This window comes from Bufo bufo, chromosome 3, assembly GCF_905171765.1.
Source record: "Bufo bufo chromosome 3, aBufBuf1.1, whole genome shotgun sequence".
NCBI lineage: Eukaryota > Metazoa > Chordata > Amphibia > Anura > Bufonidae > Bufo > Bufo bufo.
Genome location: NC_053391.1, coordinates 611,693,321 through 611,713,242, shown reverse-complemented (window position 1 = coordinate 611,713,242; position 19,922 = coordinate 611,693,321). Strand labels below are relative to the sequence as shown.

At 46.6% G+C, this 19,922-nt stretch overlaps 1 protein-coding gene across 1 annotated transcript in view; it reads left to right on the top strand.

The window, feature by feature from the left end:
* Positions 1 to 16,299: 16,299 nt before the first annotated feature.
* The window catches only part of RCBTB1 (RCC1 and BTB domain containing protein 1), a 49,234-nt gene continuing 45,611 nt past the window's right edge, over positions 16,300 to 19,922 (top strand). Inside the window, exon 1 of the mRNA XM_040426025.1 lies at positions 16,300 to 16,455. Within this exon, the coding sequence (XP_040281959.1) occupies positions 16,309 to 16,455 (147 nt within the window). The 5' untranslated portion in view covers positions 16,300 to 16,308. The remainder of the gene's footprint in view (positions 16,456 to 19,922) is intronic.

Sequence of the window (19,922 nt, the reverse complement as noted above, 5' to 3'; positions counted from 1 at the left end):
CACCTGATGGGTTAGGTCATGTGATAATTTTATAGAATCGGTCGATACGGACGTGGCGATACCTAATATGTCTACTGTTCTTTTTTCCTTATTTTTTTTACTTTATTTTGGGAAAAGGACGTATTTTATTTTTTACTTGAAACTTTGAATTTTTTTGTAAAACTTTATTTTTTTTACCTTTTTTAACTTTAGTTTTTGTCCCACTCTGGGTCTTCAACTTTTGGGGGTCTGATCCCCTTTACAATACTTCTGTATTGTAAAGCATTGGCTGTAAGTGTATTACTGAATATAATACACTTCAGCCTGCTTGCCTGTGAGATCCAGGGGGCTGGATCTTACAGGCTGTCATGGAAGGCAGCCACCATTCCTAAGGAAGGCATCTAGCTGCCGGATCCCTGCCACGGATCTGGCGGGCACAGCTCCTGCACCCGCCCGATCAGCGCACCGTACATGTACGGTGCTGGGCGTTAAGTCACGTCCGGTTGCGCCATACATGTATGGCACAGGTCGTTAAGGGGTTAATCAGTTAAATATATTTATTCACTTAGCCTGCGTAAGCTTATTCATTCTTAAATCTTTCAAATTCATATCACGTTACAGTTATCCAGCTGCAATTGAGGGATAGGTCATCAATATCAGATTGGCGGGGGTCTGACAGCCGAGCCCCCCTTAATCAGCTGTTAGAAGGGGCCAGAGCTCAGTAAATGCCGCAGCCTGTTCCAAGGCCATGTGATGTCGCCATACATCGTTCACGTGGCCTAGTTGCAGCTCAGCCCCATTGAAGTGAATGGGGCTGAGCTGCAATACCAAGCACAGCTGCTATACAATGTACAGCGCTGTGCTTGAAAAGCTATGGGAGCCGGCTGCGCTCCCCAGAGCTCCAATAAGCAGGACTCCCTGAAACAGCCGATTGGCGGGGGTGTCGGACTTGGATTCCCACTGATGTGATCATGATCATTATATTTACCTGGATAACCTCCTAAAGACTTTGATGCAAAATCATACATGTACTTGATGCCCAGCGCCATACATTTACACTTTGTCTGGTCTGTGATTGTTTTCTTTCGTAAAGGACATCTGTCAGCAGATTTGTACCTATGAAACTGGATGACCTGTTGTATCGGCACTTGGCAGTTGAAGGCATCTGTGTTGGTCCCATGTTCATATGTGCTCGCATTGCTGAGAAAAATGAAATTTGAATATATGCAAATGAGCTTCTAGGAGCAACTGGGGCATTGACATTACCCCTAGAGGCTCTGCTCTCTCTGCAACTGCTGCACCCTCTGCACTTTGTTTGACAGGGCCAGGTAGTGATGACTGGATAGGTCATCAGTATCTGATCGGTGGGGGGTCCGACACCAGGATCAGCTGTTTGAGAAGGCAGCGGCTGTAGCAGCAGCGCCGAGGCCTTTCTTGCTGCTTTCCCTAGGCCAGTGGTGTCATCGGTCACATGGTATAGGTGCAGTCAATGCGGCTGAGTTGCGATACCAAGCACACCCGCTATACCATGTACGGCGCTGTGCTTGGTAAGCTCTGAGAAGGCCGCGACTAGTGTTGGGCAAAGAGAGCTTCAGTTTCGGTCAAAACTTTATTTGAATACTGTACAGAGATCCGTCTATACAGCATTTAAATGTATGGGCTCTGCCGAGGTGAAATTCGTTATCTCTTGAAGACTTCGGTGAATAACTTCGGACATTTTGAAAATAATTTTAAAACTGTGATCCAAAGTCAGCTTCGGTACCCAGGTACCAGTAGGTACCGAAGCTGACTTCGGATCCCAGTTTTAAAATCGTTTTCAACTTGAATATTCGAAGTCTGAAGTTATTCACCGAAGCCTTGAGAGACTTCAGAGATAATGAATTTTACCTCGCCGAAGCCCATACATTTGAAAGCTGTACGGAGACTGATCTCAGTACAGCATCCAAACCAAGTTTTGACTGAAGCAACTTCGGATCTATAATCCGAAGTGCACTTCGCTCAACCCTAGCCGCAACACTCACAGTAGCACCAGTGCCTTCTCAAACAGCTGATCGGCGGGGGTCCCGGGTGTCGAACCACTATTCAGATACTGATGACCTATTCTGAGGATAGGTGATCAGTATAGAAATCGCAGAAAACGCTTTTAAGGGTTTGACCACACAGCACGGTCGTGTTACGGTTGCGATGAGGCGTCGCTGCAGACAAGTCCCGCACAGACCTACTGACCGCAGCAGGCTCTATTTAAACTAATGAAGATCACACTATTTATTCAGTCTGCATTGTTAATGACTGTGCAGTATTGAAGGTCCTGCGTGGTCATTAACAATGCAGACGGACTTAACAATGCAGTCTTAATTTAAACAGAGCCCGCTGCAACCACAAAAAGGCCACACCATGTGGTCGTACCCTTAAGGGGAACCTCAATGGCTAAGAGATTCCAGCCCCCCCCATGTTACAAGTGATCCCTGCATAGTCTCCAATTACAACATCAATAAATAACTTAGCCCTATAACTCACCAATAGTATATGGCACATTCCTAAAATTCTGTATAATATTAACTACTGATATGAATTTCTGTCATAAACAGATGTGTCCTTTCAGACAGTGTTATCACCAGAGGAAACAGGATGTAGAAGCTCAGCATCCTGTATGTTCTGCACATAAAACAATCACAATGAACATCTCTTGACTATCCGGACTACTCTGCAAAGTGTAGTATCAAAACATAAGATCATCCAGAACTTATCAATATAAATATTTCACCCGTGCGGCGACCGGAGGAGCCGGAGCTTGTGTGCGGCAGCCCCTGTCTTTGTGAATGACAGGAGGCTGCTGCACAGTGTTTCCTATGGAGCCCTTGTGTCACGCTTCGGTGTGGTAGGGAAACACCACACAGAGCATAGGAGGGAAGGGGGGGGGGACAAGAAATCAGGCCTGAGAGCTAGGGAAGGAAAATGGACATCTCCTAGTGAAAACCCTAACCAAAATCCTGACTGACTACCAGTATGAACAGACCCCAAAGGTAGGTCGGTTCATACGCAGGAATACCTAGAGTCCTATCAAGCCCTATAGGACCCTGGTACTAAATGGCAAAGACGAGACTACCTGTTCCTCCCAAAGGAAGAAAGAACAGGAGTCTCCTTCAGAACTAATACAAACAATAGGGAAATGCAACACACAGAACCCAAACAAAATACAAAAGGGAAAGGAACGACAACTTCAAAGGAGCAATGGAAGCACCAGGAACTCAGCCGAGATCCAAACACAATCTATCCAAAGGGCCAAACAGAAGCTATAAAACCGCACAGCATTCTGGCAGAAACAACTATAGAGAAGGTTAAATGACCCTAATAGCCAGACCTGGGGAAAGAAGGTGTGACAAGCAGCAGAAACACAGACGTCATTTGATCCAAACTGAAAACATGACAGTACCCCCCCTTTAACGGGTGACCTCCGGACACCCATGACCGACCTTATCCGGGTGAGACCTGTGAAAAGCTTTCACCAAACGACTGGCATTCACATCCTCTCCTCTGGTCCATAACTCTTCCAGTGAACAAGATACTGAAGAGATCTACGGAGACCTCGAGAGTCAATTATCTTGGAGATCTGAAATTCCAAACTACCATCCACCATGACAGGAGAGGGTGGCAAGGAAGACGGCTCCAAAGGTTCAACATATGTCTTCAAAAAAGATTTATGAAACACATTATGAATTTTCAGGGCCTGAGGGAGTTCAAGATGAAAAGCTACAGGATTAATAATGGCAGTGATCTTATATGGACTAATAAGTCCCAACTTCCAAGAAGGTACCTTCAAACTTAATGTTTCTTGTGGACAGCCACACAGAATCACCAACTCTTAGGTGCCCATATTCATCAAGTTATCTTGAATTTTCCGCCATATAGATGACAATGATGACGAAAAACGTTCCTCCTCAGGGATACCAGAAGTATCTGAACCAGAAAATGTGCCAAGCTGCGGGTGAAACCCATATTCCCCAAAAAACGGTGACTTCCCATGGATTCCGGTCTACGATTATTTATGGAAAACTCTGCCAAAGACAAAAACGAAGACCACTCCTCCTGGTTCTCAGAGACAAAACATCTCAAGTAAGTCTCCAGCCTCTGATTAGTGTGCTCCGTCTGTCCGTTCGACTGAGGATGAAAAGATGAAGAAAAGGACAGTTGTACCCCAAGTAGAGTACAGAACGCTTTCCAGAACCTGGAAACAAACTGAGTCCCATGATCCAAGACCACGTCAGAGGGAATGCCATGGAGTTTCACAATGTTGTCAACAAACACTTGTGCAAGTGTTTTAGCATTAGGTAGGCCCAGCAACGCTATAAAGTGCACCATTTTACAAAAGCGATCAACTACCACCAGAATAACTGTCTTTCCTGAAGAATTAGGTAGATCAGTGATAAAATCCATGGATAAGTGAGTCCATTGTCTGGACAGGATGGGCAACAGAAGTAGAGATCCGAAAGGCCGAGTATGTGTCACCTTAGCGTGTGCACAGGTACTGTACTATAGGCTGACACTTAGTCCTCAACACACTTATGTAACCCCGGCCACCAGAATCTATGAGAGAGGAGGTCAGCAGTGAATCTTCTCCCAGGGTGTCCCATAAGAACCGTACTTCAAAAACCTTGTGATGCAATTTCGATGGCACAAACAGTTTCCCAGAGGGACAAGAATCTGGTGCATCTCCCTGGGCCTCTAACACCTTCACCTTAAAGCGAACCTTTCACCTCATTTTCACTTTATAAACTAGCAACAGTACCTTATAGATTATCTTGAGTGTGTTGTTATCCATGTTAGTGCCGCTTTCCTGCGCTTTTTATTCATAAAAAAATCGTCTTTTAAAGTTCTCATTTCTGCTCCAACAGTCACGCAACAAGTCAAGGGCAAGGGGGTAGTCCTTCCCTCTCCTCTGGCCGTACCGCCCCTGCCCTAATGCCGCGTCTATGCTTTGTAATTGACAGCCGGCTCAGTCGCCGGGACGGCGCTTCTGAATCCTGCGCATGCGCCGTCCTCCTCATTCGCAGCGCGATCCCGTCTTTCTGGCGGACACAAGCGCGACCATGTAACAGAATCGCACATGCGCCGTACGCGATGCCTGCCTGTCTGCTCTCCACTATCTTCAGGCTCCAAGTGCCCCACGTGATCACTGTAGACTTGCCGCAGATTGCAAGCCAGTGATCATCGTGAGCGGAGCATTGTTCTAATAATCCGAAGGTATTTTATGAAGATAGTGGAGCGCGCGCACGGGAGGGAGAGCAGACAGGCAGGCATCGCGTACGGCGCATGCGCGATTCTGTTACATGGTCGCACTTGTGTCCGCCAGAAAGACGGGATCGCGCGGCGAATGAGGACGGCGCATGCGCAGGATTCAGAAGCGCCGTCCCGGCGACTGAGCCGGCTGTTAATTACAAAGCATAGAGGCGGCGTTAGGGCAGGGGCGGTACGGCCAGAGGAGAGGGAAGGGCTACCCCCTTGACTTGTTGCGTGACTGTTGGAGCAGAAATGAGAACTTTATAAGACGATTTTTTTATGAATAAAAAGCGCAGGAAAGCGGCACTAACATGGATAACAACACACTCAAGATAATCTATAAGGTACTGTTGCTAGTTTATAAAGTGAAAATGAGGTGAAAGGTTCGCTTTAAGGTGAAGGTGTTAGAGGCCCAGGGAGATGCACCAGATTCTTGTCCCTCTGGGAAACTGTTTGTGCAATCGAAATTGCATCACAAGGTTTTTGAAGTGAAAATGAGGTGAAAGGTTCGCTTTAAGGTAAAGAGCGGATATCTCCACCCCTTCCGACAGTATAGGACTCGGATTTTCAAAATCACCACCTCCAGGAAAACTACTTGACAAGGCATCTGCCTTGACATTCTTAACCCCAGGACGATAGGCGACAGTGAAATTGAATCTGGTGGGAAAAAAAAGACCATCTGGCCTGCCTCGGGTTTAGTTGTTTAGCCGACTCCAGGTAAGACAGGTTTTTGTGATCTGTGAACATCGTGATCGGATAAATTACCCCTTCCAACCAATGACGCCATTCCTCAAAAGCCAACTTACTGGCCAGTAACTGTCCGTTCCCCACATCATAATTTCTCTTCTTTTTTTTGAGAAAAAGGCACATGGACGCCATTTACCAGGTGACGGGCCCTGCGATAAAACTGCTCCTACCCCCACCTCGGACGCTTCCACTTCCACAATGAAAGGTTGTGATGCATCCGGCTGCACCAATATAGGGGCAGATGAGAAGCATTCCTGAATCGCAGAAAAGGCTCGCAACGCCAAATCAGACCACACTAAAACATCTGTCCCTTTCTTAGTCATGTCAGTTAAGGGTTTTACTATTGTCGAATAGTTCTGAATACATTTTCGGTAATAGTTGGTGAACCCCAAAAACCGAATAAGAGCCTTCAGATTTTTGGGTCGATCCCAGTCCAATACAGCACAGACTTTCTCTGGATCAATTCAAAAACCTGAAGATGACAGCAGGTAGCCCAAAAACTGCACCTCCTGTACAGCAAAAACACACTTCTCTAATTTTGTGTACATTTTATTATCTCTTAGGATTTTTAACACCTGTCTAACGTGATCCTGATGTATCTCCACGTCTGGAGAATAAATTAGAATGTCATCCAAATACACGACTACAAACCTCCCCAGAAGGTGATGAAAAATTTAATTCACAAGATGCTGGAAAACCGCAGGAGCATTGGTCAACCCAAAAGGCATGACCAGGTTCTCAAAGTGCCCCTCAGGAGTATAAAAAGCAGTCTTCCATTCATCCCCTTCCTTGATCCTAACCAGATTATTTGCCCCCCTTAAGTCTAACTTGGAGAACACTTTGGCACCAACAATCTGGTTAAACAAATCGGGAATCAAAAGAAGAGGGGGAAGGATCACGGACAGTAATCCAATTGAGTTCACGGAAATCCAGACATGGCCAAAGACCTCCATCTTTTTTTTTAACAAAAAAGAACCCTGCTGCCACTGGAGATTTGGAAAGTCTTATGTGTCCTTTAGCCAAACTCTCGGCAATATACTCATGGCCAGTCTTTCAGGTCCAGGAAGGTTATACAATCTAGATTTTGGCAACTTAGCTTCGGGAATAAGGTTGATAGGACAATCATTCCCAATGCGGAGGTAAATCCTGGCATCCACTCTGTTTTGGACTCTAGCGCCACCTCAGCAGTCAGGAGAAATCGGGTACTACCAGTCAAAGACAAATGCACATTTACTGACTCTCCTCTCACCCCTCCAAGAGTCAGATGAGAATTAAATGTCCCTCTTTTCTTTTTGCCTTTGAATGTATGGACATACTCTGATAAAATGTCCCTTCTGTCCACAGAAAAAAACACTCCCTTCTTTTTACCAGTATGTTTAAAAGCAGATCCAGGAGTAGCTCCCCCCAATTGCATGGGTTCGTCTCCAGACATAAACCCAGGAGTAGCTTCACCCAAAGTGTCAGAGGAGGACGATACATGTGATAGTACGTCCTGAGAGTGGGGGACCCTAGAACTCTCTCAGGCGTCTATCAATGGTATAGCAAGAGACATAGCAGCCTCCAGAGACACTAGGGTTTCATGAAAGGCCAAAGAGTCCTTCAGCCTCTCTGATAACCCTTGACAAAACTAGCTACGGAGGGCAAGATCGTTCCACTACGTATGCGATATCCTAAACTCATAGCAATAAATCTCAGTGGAACGATCACCCTGATGAAGGCCGCGCACCTTGGTTTTGGCTAGAGAGGTCAGATCCGGATCATCGTAGATAAGACCCAAAGCTTTGAAAAATTAATCTACTGACTGGAGAGACTGCGATCTGGTCGGCAGAGAAAAAACTCATGACTGCGCATCCCCCTTAAGCAAGGAAATAACCACACCGACTCGCTGTTTCTCATCCCCGGATGAGTGTGGACATAGCCTAAAATACAGTTTGCACGCCTCCCTAAACAAAATGAAATTATTACGTCCCCCAGAAAATCTGTCCATGAGGTCAATTTTAGGCTCCAGTTAGGCCTGGTCTCCACCACTACCACCAGGACCAACAGCCTGTGATCTCTGCATTTGTGAGACGGTCATGCGGAGATAGTCCTTGCAGCTGACCTCCCAGTGCAGCAATAGGATCCATGGCGGCACACAAACCAAAAAAATGACGGTTTTGGCGGTTTATAATGTCACGCTTCAGTGTGGGAGGGAAACACCACACCAAGCATAGGAGGGAAGGGGGAAACAGGGAATCAGGCCTGAGAACAAGGGAAGGAAGTTGGACACCTCCTAATAAAAACCTTAACAAAAATCCTGACTGACTACCAGTATGAACAGACCCCAAATGTAGGCGAGTTCATACGCAGGAATACCTAGAGTCCTATAGGACCCTTGTACTAATGGCAGGGACGAGACTGTTCCTCCAAAAAGAAGGACGAACAAGAGTCTCCTTCAGACCTAATACAAACAATAGGGAAATGCAACACAGAACCCAAACAAAATACAAAAGGGAAAGGAAAGACAACTTCAAAGGAGCAATGGAAGCACCAGGTACTCAGCCGAGATCCAACCACAATCTATCCAAAGGTCCAAACAGAAGCTATAAACTGCACAGCATTGTGGGAGAAGCAACTACAAATAGAGATGGTTAAGTGACGCTAATAGCCACACCTGGGGAAAGATGTGGCAAGCACCAGAAACAACACAGACGTCGTTTGAGCCAAACGAAAAACATGTCAGATCAAACCACGTGTTGTCAGTCTCACCGATCTCCTGCCACGGGAAACGTCCATGACACCTTGCCTGTAACAGGGCTCCATAGGACAGTGGTAAAATCATCATAGCCTCCAATGCAAGTGAATTGGAGTCTATGACAATAGTAATCTAATGATTGCTTGTTATAGTTCCCTATGGGAACTATAAAAAAGTGTAAAAAATAAAGTTAACAAATAAAAAATATCTAAAAATTCAAATATCCCCCCCTTTCCCTAAAATGAGAATTAAGAATGTAAAAAAAAAAAAATACACATGCGAAAACACCGTACTACCAAAATATAAAAGTATTAATCCCATACAGAAAAAGGCGAAACAAAAAAAAAGGGGTCAAAATGGCCGATTTGCCATTTTTTTGGTCGCTTCTCCTCCCACAAATTTTTTTTATAAAAGGTGATCAAAACACCATACACACCCCAGAATTGTATCAATAAAAAGTACAGATCGACCTGCAAAAAATGAGCCCTTATACAGCTCCGTACACATAACTACATAAAAGTTATAGGAGTCAGAAGATGACAGCAAAAAAACAAAATTATGCTGTTTAGTTTTTTTTTATAGTTTTTTCAGCATCAAAACAGAAGGAATCGTACTGACCTGACGAATAAAGAGAAGTCGTTTTTGCCGCATAATGAACACCGTCAAATAAAACAAACGTAAAACTGTGGCAATTTTTTTTTTTCAATTCCACCTGTCACAGACGGAAGGGAAGAGTGCAGCCCTGATATCCACCCGCACCTCTATCCCTACCTACTTGCACAGCCTGTCCTAACCGACAGGGTACAACTTGGCAGCAGTCCCTCGCTTAGATACGCGCAGGGGCCTAAAGAAGATAAGAGGAGTACGGTAACAGAGTCAAGAAAGCAAAAGTCAAAGCCGGGAGGTCACGCATATAAACAGGGAGCAAGACAATAACAAGGTCAAAACAATCCAAAGTCAGAAGCCAAGATGTAACGTCAATTCCAAGAAGGTCTCAGGATCGAGGTCAAAAGCAAAGCCGATGTCTAAACACACGAAAGACACATTATGCAAAAATGCTGGTGAGGGTAGCAAGACCAATCACAGGCAACCTGTGGCCAGCAGGCTGCCTGTTTAAATAGCCCTGACTGGTGAGTCACGTGACGTGGCCAGCGTCACGTGACTCGCATCACACATCTCAACACAGCTGAGCGCCGATTCATCCTTATCGGCACTCAGCTCCCCATCTGTTCATTGTCTAGGGGATGGAGGACGCCGGCCACGCTGAGGAGTCGTGCGCGGCCGGGTCCTCCCCGCCCCCTGGTTACTGTGGAGACGAGGACGCCAGCCGCGTCCTCGCTCCTCTACCTGTGCGGGATGCGGGCAGCGCTGCGAAGGAAGAGCGCGTCGCCAGCTCCCCGTAACACCACCACCTTTGGAATTTTTTTCCCCACTTTCCACTACATTCTATACAATAATAAATGGTGGCCTTGGAAAGTATAACTTGTCCCACAAAAAAAAAAGCCCTCATACAGCTATGTGCACAAAAAAACCCAAAAATGATGGCTCTGGGAAGGCGGGGAACGAAAAACGAAACAGCAAAGCCAAGAAAAAACTCCAGGGTAAAAGGGGTTAAATTAAAGAGGTTGTGCAGCCAGTACATATCAATGACCTATCTTAAGGATAGGTCATCAATATCTGATTGGAGGGGATCGGACACTTGACACCCCGTCGACTGTTTGAAGATGGAGGTGGCGCTCCATGCTCCTCGGGCTACCTGATGCATACTGTGCATAGGGTACTCCAAGACACTTTCTGCTTGTACTACCCTGCTCTTGGATCGGCCAGCACTGCTCATGTGAAGTGTCTTAAGCTACCAAATGTACGGTATGCAAACTGTAGCCCAATAAGTGATGTGGTCATCTTGGATGGCAGAAAAGGAGCCCGGAATTCGGTGGATCTACAGCTGAAAAGGAGAATACCAGATAAGTGTTCTATTCATTCCCCAGCTCATGTGAATTTTTTTTTCTTATGCCAGAGAGTAACTAATATCTTGGCAGAACACCTTATAAAATTATTCCTGCCACCACTACAGGGTGCTCACAGTATAAGGATTTATAATACATTTTATGGTGGCCTAGTCTCCCATGCAGGGGTCTCCCATGCAGCAGAGAACCAGGCTCCTGCTTTAATGGTCTAGATCGCAGATCTGCTGATCCAGGCCATTTTACCCCTTAGATGCTGCGATCGATAGTGACTGTGGCATCTAAGTGGATTACAGAGAGGAAGCTTCCCCTGTCTCCAATTGGCACCCCGCAAGTAAGATCACAGGGTGCCGAGGTATTTGGTTAAGAAAATTAAAGTGTTATTAAATTAAAAAAAATTAGGTGGAGCTTCATGCTTCTCGGACTACCTGATGCATATTGTGCATAGGGTACTCCAAGACACTTCCTGCTTGTACAACCCAAGTTAAAAAATACATATTTTTTTCAATGGAAAAAATTGCAAAAATAAAATTTCCACCACATATTTGGTATGGCTGCATCCGCAATGACCCACAATACACAATAATTATGTAATTTATCCCATACAGTGAATGCCGTTAAAAAAAGCTAAAATTGTTGTTTTTTGCTTATTCGTCAACCAAAAACGGAAACAAAAACAATAAATAAATGTAGCACACAAAATGATACCAGTGAAAACTACAACCCATCCAACAAAAATCAAAATCAAGCCCTCACATAGCTTCACAGAACAAAAAATTAAAAAAGGTCTGGCTTTTGGGATGTGGTGATGCAAAATCATTTTTTTAAAATACTTATTCACATCATTTGTATTTTTCATGTTTCTAATGAATGTTGAAGAGTACTTTTCGCCAGTAAAAAATAAGTTGCAATGAGCTGTCCTAATGTAAAATCAGTTGAAAGCGGCATAAAAACAGAAATGACTGGCACACCACTGGCGCAGCTATAGGGGTCGCAGCGGTCGCAATTGCGACCGGGCCTTTAAGTCAGGGGGCCCATGGGGCTCCCTCAATCCAGGGGAGCCACAGTAAAGCCGTACCCCCCCCTCTTTGGTGGCAGTTCCGATCGGAGTCCCAGCAGTGTAATGCTGGGGCTCCAATCAGTTACCATGGCAGCCAGGACGCTACTGAAGTACTGTCTGCCATGGCCAGTTACTCTGCAGCATACTTACATGCGCTGTGGCCGCAGGGCGCTCCGCCTTCTTGTAACTAGTCACAGGTTTGTGCGGCGCATTTCTATAAGCATAATCAATGCGCCGCACAGACCTGTGACGAGTTACAAGAAGGAGCACCAGGCGGCCACAGCGCATGTAAGTATGCTGCAGAGTAACTGGCCATGGCAGACAGGACTTCAGTAGCGTCCTGGCTGCCATGGTAACTGATTGGAGCCCCAGCATTACACTGCTGGGACTCCGATCGGAACTGCCGGTGCCGCCAATGATGTGGGGGGGGGTCCGCACTGCCCACCAATGATTTTAATACAGAGGGGGGGGTGTAGGGCGCACTGCACATCAATGATTTTAATACCGGGGACGGCGCACTGGGGGCTGACGGAGAGGGCTACTGGGGGCTGACGGAGAGGGCTACTGGGGGCTGACGGAGAGGGCTACTGGGGGCTGACGGAGAGGGCTACTGGGGGCTGCTATGAGGCATGGGGCTCTTATCTGAGGTCTGATTAGGGGGGTCATTCATATAGGGAGCTGAGGTGTGATCTGAGGTCTTATTAACATTGGGGATCTTATTGAGGCTGTTAGTTGAGGTCTGATTAACATTGGGGGTCTGATTGGTGGTCTGAGGTGTAATGAATTTTTATTTTTTTTCCGGAGCAGCTTGGAGAAAAAAGGCCTCACAATCTCCCACACTCCTTCTGCCCGGCCAAGCCAGCCAGCACCCCCGAGTCTTCAGAACTGTAAGTAAATTATATATAAGGGGAGCTTATAATATGAAAGAAACAAATTATGTCAGAGCCACTCCTCACCTACACGTGTATCAGCACTAAATATATACCCTTACTCTCCCTAATACCCAAACTACACAAGATACATATGCCTACCTTCTGTCTAATACACATACACACCCCACGATATGTACTTTCACTTTCTTGTGTTACAGACCCCTGTACAATTTAACAATCTTCTTTAATACACAGACATTTAGATTCAGATTCATACATTTCCTACACTGGCACAAATGCGTTGCCAGTGACCAACTGTGTGTGCTCAGTCCTACGCGTAACCGTCGCAAGTGCATGAGGAGCTGCGGATGTGGCGGCGAGGTCCGAGAGGTATGTGGGGTTGGGAGATCGGGGTGGGGGGGTAGCATAAATTTTTTTTGCTATCGGGCCCAGTCATTTCTAGCTACGCCCCTGTGGCACACAAATGGGCATCAAGATTGCCACAAAAAAGTGTGATGTGGGGCACCAACCACTTTATGTTAGTGCAGTGGCCCAAATTAATTTAACCCTTTAAATCACATTGTTTTGTGGCAACTTTGATGCTCATTTGTGCGCCAGTCATTTCTGTTTTCATGCTGCTTTCAACTGATTTCCCTTCAGGACCGCTCAATGCAACATATGTTTTACTGGCGAAAAGTTCTCCTTATGATTCAATAAAAAAAATGTGAAGAAACTAACTTCAGCCTCCTTAGAAAATTGTGATGTCAGTAGTCTGTTTCAAAATATTTTGTTATAACCCCACTACTAAAAAAAAAAAAAACATCTCTTGACCCGACCTGTGCTGCAAATTACCGACCTGTTTCTAACCTCCCCTTCATCTCTAATACTCTCTACTGATTCTTCTGGATCTCTTTACAGCATTTGATACAGTAGACCAGCATCCTCCTCACCATGCTCCACTCAATTGGCCTTAAGGACATTGCTCTCTCCTGGTTCTCTTCCTATCTCTCTGGCTGCTCCGTTAGGGTATCATTTGCTGGCTCTGCTTCTTCTCCTCATCCTCTTGATGTTCCTCAGGGTTTAGTTCTAGGTCCTCTACTCTCCTCTCTCTACACAGCCCCCATCGGAAAGAGTATCAGTTGATTTGGTGTTCAGTACTATCTCTATGCTGAAGACACCCAACTGTACACTTCATCCCATGACATCACTCTAAGATCATGTCCTCTATCTGAAACGGAACTTCTTGTCTTTCCTCCATCTACTAACTCACCTAAACTTGAAATTTGAATTTCGGTCTGTGGTACTATCATAACCCCTGGACAGCACGCTAGCTGTCTTGGGGTCATGTTTGACTCAGATCTTTCCTTTGTTCCCCATATTCAATCACTTTCACACTTTTGTCGTCTGCACCTCCAAAACATCTCCAGAATCCGCCTCTTTCTCACAGTGGAAAGCCAAAACTCGTTACTTTGATTCACCCTCATCTTGACCATTGTAATTCTTTACTAATTGGTCTTCCTCTCACTACTCTCCCCCCTTCAGTCTGTCCTAAATGCAGTAGCCAGGCTCATCTATCTGTCCAGCTGCTACACTGATGCCTCTAGCCTATGGCAGTCATTTCACTGGTTGCCCGTCCACCACAGAATATAGATCAAACTTCTCACCCACATAGCTCTCCAAAGTGCTGGATCTCCATACAGCTCCTCCCTCATTTCTGTCTACCACCATACTCATGCTCTCCATTCTGCCAACGATCTAAGATTAACATACTCTATAATTCCAAACTCTGATTCCCGTCTTAAAGTCTTTTTCAAGGTGTGGGACAGACGAGCTGGTCAGGAGTGCACGACTGGGGAGGCAGCCACACCTCCAGCACGAACTGCAGAGAAAAAAGGGGGTCAGTCAGCACATCCCAAAGCGCAGGGGCACGTTGCTATGGCTGAGAACACTGTTGAACAAAACAAGCAATGCGTGTTCGTGCTGGAGGTGTGGCTGCCACCCCAGTCGTGCACTCCTGACCAGCTCGTCTGTCCCACAGGTTGATTTTAATTAGTGTTAGTATATAGCTTGGCCTGCTCCCCCTCACTCACTGAAGCCATCTGGCACCAGGAGAGAGATAGTGTGTGGACTCTCATTGCATTCCTTGGTGACCATGTTGTGCCAGGGGTGGTGTGAAGTGGGCCCGGCGTGCATGCTGGTAACTGCTTTCCCTGGATATAATGGAGGCCATTTTGGCACTGAAAATGACAGAAAATTCAGGTGGGCCCAGCATGTAAGTGGAACATGCACTTTCTGAATTATATGATAGCCGCTATGGCACATAACAGGTATATTTAGTGTTAGGAACCCGTCTAACTAGAGATTGCCTTGACGTGCGGCGGACGGGCTCAAATAATTTTGGACAGTGGCTCTATGTTAGTTTTCTGGTACAGTATGTTTCATACAAGACCCTGAAGAAGCTCCTGTCCACATCTATAGTATAACACCCACACCTACTGTGTCCTTCTCCCATACCATGTAGATTGTAAGCCCTCACGGGCAGGGCCCTCTCTCCTTCTGTACCAGTCTTGTTTAGGATTAGTGCAATTGTCTGTATTATGTATGTATACCTCTTCTCATATGTACAGCGCTATGGAATGAATGTCGCTTTAATAATAAATAATAATAATAATAATAATGCAAGGACTTACACTCTCCCCCCCCCCCCCTTCCTCATAGATTGCAAGCTCTTGGGAGCAGGATCCTCACTCCTAGTATATCAGTTGTATATTAACTGGTAATTTTGTGCTGTCCTTTGTTTTGTACACGAACCCTCTGAATTGTAAGGGTACTTTCACACTACCGTTGCAAGGATCCGGCAGGCAGTTACGGCAACGGAACTGCCTGCCGGATTCGGCAAACCGTATGTGAACGGATGTTGTTTTTTTTCCGGATCCGTTAGACGAATCCAGTATTTAAATTTTTTTGAAGATCAAAGGCGAAACTAGCTCTTCCTATGTCCCGGTGCATGCACACCCAGGAAAACCAGATCCAGCAACGCAGCAATTTCCAGAACACTTGGTACCGGATCCAGCATGAATACATCTCTATGGAAATTAATGCCAGGTCCAGCAAGTGCGGTAGTTTTCCAGGATTTTGTCCGGTCGAATACTGTACAAGGGACAGAACGGAAGACATCCTGCTGCATAGGGAACAGATTGCTTTCCATTCAGAATGCATAAGGACAAAACTGATGCATTTTTTTTCCCAGTATTGAGATCCTTTACCGGATTTCAATACTGGAAAAGAATAACGCTAGTGGGAAGGTACCCTTAATGCGGAATATGGTTGCCCCATATAAATAAAGGTGATTTACAAATATCACTGGGATAAACACCAGGCCCTCAAAAAAATGGGTTCCTCTCTGCTTCAAGGGTTGAGAAGCAGCAAACACACAAGAACCGGGCTCTTCGGGTCACATTTTGCCTCCATACCGGTTGCTCTCTGTCACCGCATCGCTTCTCCCTCACCACTGCCTCCCCACAAGCACTGAAGAGCTGCTGCCGCCTGCGCCTTATATACCAGGAGGCGGGAACCCCGCTACCAATCAGAGACCTCCATGGGCTCGAGAACCAATTCTCTAACGTTATTTAGCCCGCCTCCCTCCTCTTCTGGGCTGATAAGACATCACGTGACATGGCCTTTGCCCCGCCCCGGCTGGTGTTCGCGTACCGTCAGAGGCAGAGCTCCCGGCAGCCGGTGCGTAGGTGTTGCCAGACTGCAAGATGCGTTCAGTCTCCTGAGGTGGAAACGGTACCGGAGCCTGGCTCCCCTGAGCATGCGGTAGGCGCGGGTGTGCTATAATCCCTTTATGGATAGAGGGTCACAAGGGGCAGAGCAGCAGCCACCCTGCAGAACATTGGCAGGAAATGCTGAGACTTGTAGTGCTACAGGGTTTCTGGGCTGGTGCTGATTGTGCTGATGTGCAGGCCGCTGCACTGCTTTATATTCTGCATGCTGGGGAAGCAGAAATGTCTGGGCACAGGGTGGGTGCTGCTTTCTTGCACTTTCACTTTTGCTTCTTGCACAGGTTTAGTGGCTGCGTTTTCACATCACGAGTTAGCACTTTCACATGTAGCTGCTGCAGCCAGCGCTAGAGCTCTGTTCACATGTAGCATTAGCACGCTTCATGATTAGGGAAGAGCCATCTTGCGTTTTCAGGTTTTGCGTACAAGGCTCAGGTTATCTAAGAATTCCGTTATGGATTCCGCTACCACAAACCGTAACTAATGGTCTATGGTAGCGGAATCCATAACGGAATTTTTAGATAATCTGAACCGTGTACGCCGAACCTGAAACGCAAGTTCACTCATCACTAGTGGTGATCTCGCAATTATTTCTTAATGTAAATGCACAGAAGATCAATCATAAAGATTAAAGATACTGCCTGGATTTATTTATTTATTTTTTGCTTGCCCAAAAAGAGCGCATCCAAGACCATTTAAGGGCTCTTTCACACTTGCGTTGTTCTGTTCCGGCATAGAGTTCCGTCATCGGGGCTCTATGCCGGAAGAATCCTGATCAGGATTATCCCAATGCATTCTGAATGGAGTGAAATCCGTTCAGGATGCATCAGGATGTCTTCAGTTCCGGACCGGAACGTTTTTTGGCCGGAGAAAATACCGCAGCATGCTGCGCTTTTTGCTTCGGCCAAAAATCCTGAACACTTGCCGCAAGGCCGGATCCGGAATTAATGCCCATTGAAAGGCATTAATCCGGATCCGGCCTTAAGCTAAACGTCGTTTCGGCGCATTGCCGGATCCGACGTTTAGCTTTTTCTGAATGGTTACCATGGCTGCAAGGACGCTAAAGTCCTGTTTGCCATGGTAAAGTGTAGTGGGGAGCGGGGGAGCAGTATACTTACCGTCCGTGCGGCTCCCGGGGCGCTTCAGAGTGACATCAGGGCGCCCCACGTGCATGGATGACGTGTCGCATGGATCACGTCATCCATGCGCATGGGGCGCTCTGACGTCATTCTGGAGCGCCCCGGGAGCCGCACGGACGGTAAGTATACTGCTCCCCCGCTCCCCACTACTACTATGGCAACCAGGACTTTAATAGCGTCCTGGCTGCCATAGTAACACTGAACGCAATTCAGGCAAATGGAGTACATGACGGATCCGGACAACGCAAGTGTGAAAGAGGCCTAACTCGAGCAGACTTGTTTTATTTTTTTGGGTCGTCCTTTTTAGGGCTTTTCTTGCTGTTTTTGGCCAAATGTTTGAGCACTTTTTTTTGGGCTTGCATTTTATGTAGGATCTATGTGCCCCCCTCCCGTGTTATGTCTAGGGATCGACCGATTATCGGTTTGGCCGATATTATCGGCCGATATTGAGGATTTTGAACGTTATCGGTATCGGCATCTATTTTGCCGATATACCGATAACGTATGGGGAACACAGAACGCGCTGCTCTCAGCGCGTTCTGTGTTCCCTCCGCAGCACAGGGGAGAAGGAAGCAGTGTCTCCTCCCCCTGTGCTGCTGCTGCCGCTGCCGCCAATGAGAGGAGAGAAGACAAGAGGAGGGGAGGGGCTGTGGCCGCTGCGCCACCAATGAAGATAAGCCTTTCATTCATTCATATACAGGAGGCAGGAGCTGGCTGCAGAATCACATAGCCGGCTCCCGGCCTCTATGAGCGATAGCTGCGATCCGCGGTAGTTAACTCCTCAGGTGCCGCGGATCGCAGGTACCGCTCATAGAGGTCGGGAGCCGGCTATGTGGTTCTGCAGCCAGCTCCCGCCTCCTGTATATGAATGATTGAGAGACTTATCTTCATTGGTGGCGCAGTGCGCCCCCCCCAAGCCCCCCAGTATTAATTATTGGTGGCGCAGTGCGCCCCCACCCCAATCCCGGCCAATAGTAAAAACATTGGTGGCGCAGTGCGCCCCCCCCCCCACCCATTGGTGGCAGTGGCCACAGGATCCCCTCTCCCCTGCTCCTCCGATCGGAGCCCCAGCTGTGTAAGCCTGGGGCTCCGATCGGTTACCATGGCAGCCAGGACGCTATTGAAGCCCTGGCTGGCATGGTAAGCTCCATGCTGCTGTGTGCACAAAGCACAGAGCAGCAGGGACAGTGTGAGATCCTATTCACCCTGATAGAGATCTATCAGGGGGAATAGGACAAGGGTTCTAGTCTCTAAGGGGGCCAAAAGTTAGTAAAAAAAAAACCCACAAAAATATTAAGTATAAATGAAAAAGACTTATAAAAAAAAAATACACATTAACAATAAACAAAAAATACACATTAACAATAAACATATTAATTTTCAGCAGATTTGTGTAGGAATTTTTTTTTTTTCTCAAAAATGAAAATTCCCAGAATATCGGTATAAATTATCGGCTATCGGCCTGAAAGTTCACAAATTATCGGTATCGGCCCTAAAAAATCAATATCGGTCGATCCCTAGTTATGTCTATAGAGCAGTATGCAAAAAATGCAGGGCATACAAGGGATTCTGTCACCAGATTTAACCCTATTAAGCTAGCTGACATTAGCCATGTGCTAATGCCAGCTAAACCTAACTAGCCTATTCCTACTTTTATCTATGCCCCCGTTACGTCAGAAGTGTAACTTTTATAATATGCTAATTAGCCTCTAGGAGCAGGGGGGGGGGGGGGCGCGTTGTTCCTGTTCTTAGAGGCTCCGTTCTGCCTCTAGTAGCAGCTAATTAGCATATTATAAAAGTTAGATTTCTAATTAGTAACGGGGGTGTAACGTTACATTACCCTACTTAGTGACATTTCCCTACCTCGTCACTTCTGGTCACACCGGAAATGATGTGAGGAGGTGTGCCGATCTGCGCATGCGCAAAACGACAGTTTAGGGAAATCTCACAGCGGAGTTCAGCTGGACACCGGGACACTGCACATGCGTCGGAGAGCCTCACCAGCCTTAGGGTAGGGAAAAATTACGGCCCAGTGCGCAAGCGCCAAGGGTAGTATAACTCACCATTGCACAAGCGCTGCTAACCCTTTGGAGCTATTCTTATATGAGCTGGTTCTTGATTGTTCTTATACTGTGCAGACCACCCTATATAATGCCCCCACACTGCGCAGGCGCGGAGATCGGATGGATGTTCTGTAGTTAGCCGCGCTTGCGCACTGGGGCGTAATTTTTCCCTACCCTAAGGCTGGTGAGGCTCTCCGGCGCATGCGCGGCGTCCAGCTGAACTCCGCTGTGAGATTTCCCTAAACCGTCATTTTGCGTCTGGGGAACACCAAAGGGTCCTTTATTAAACAGAACTACGCCTA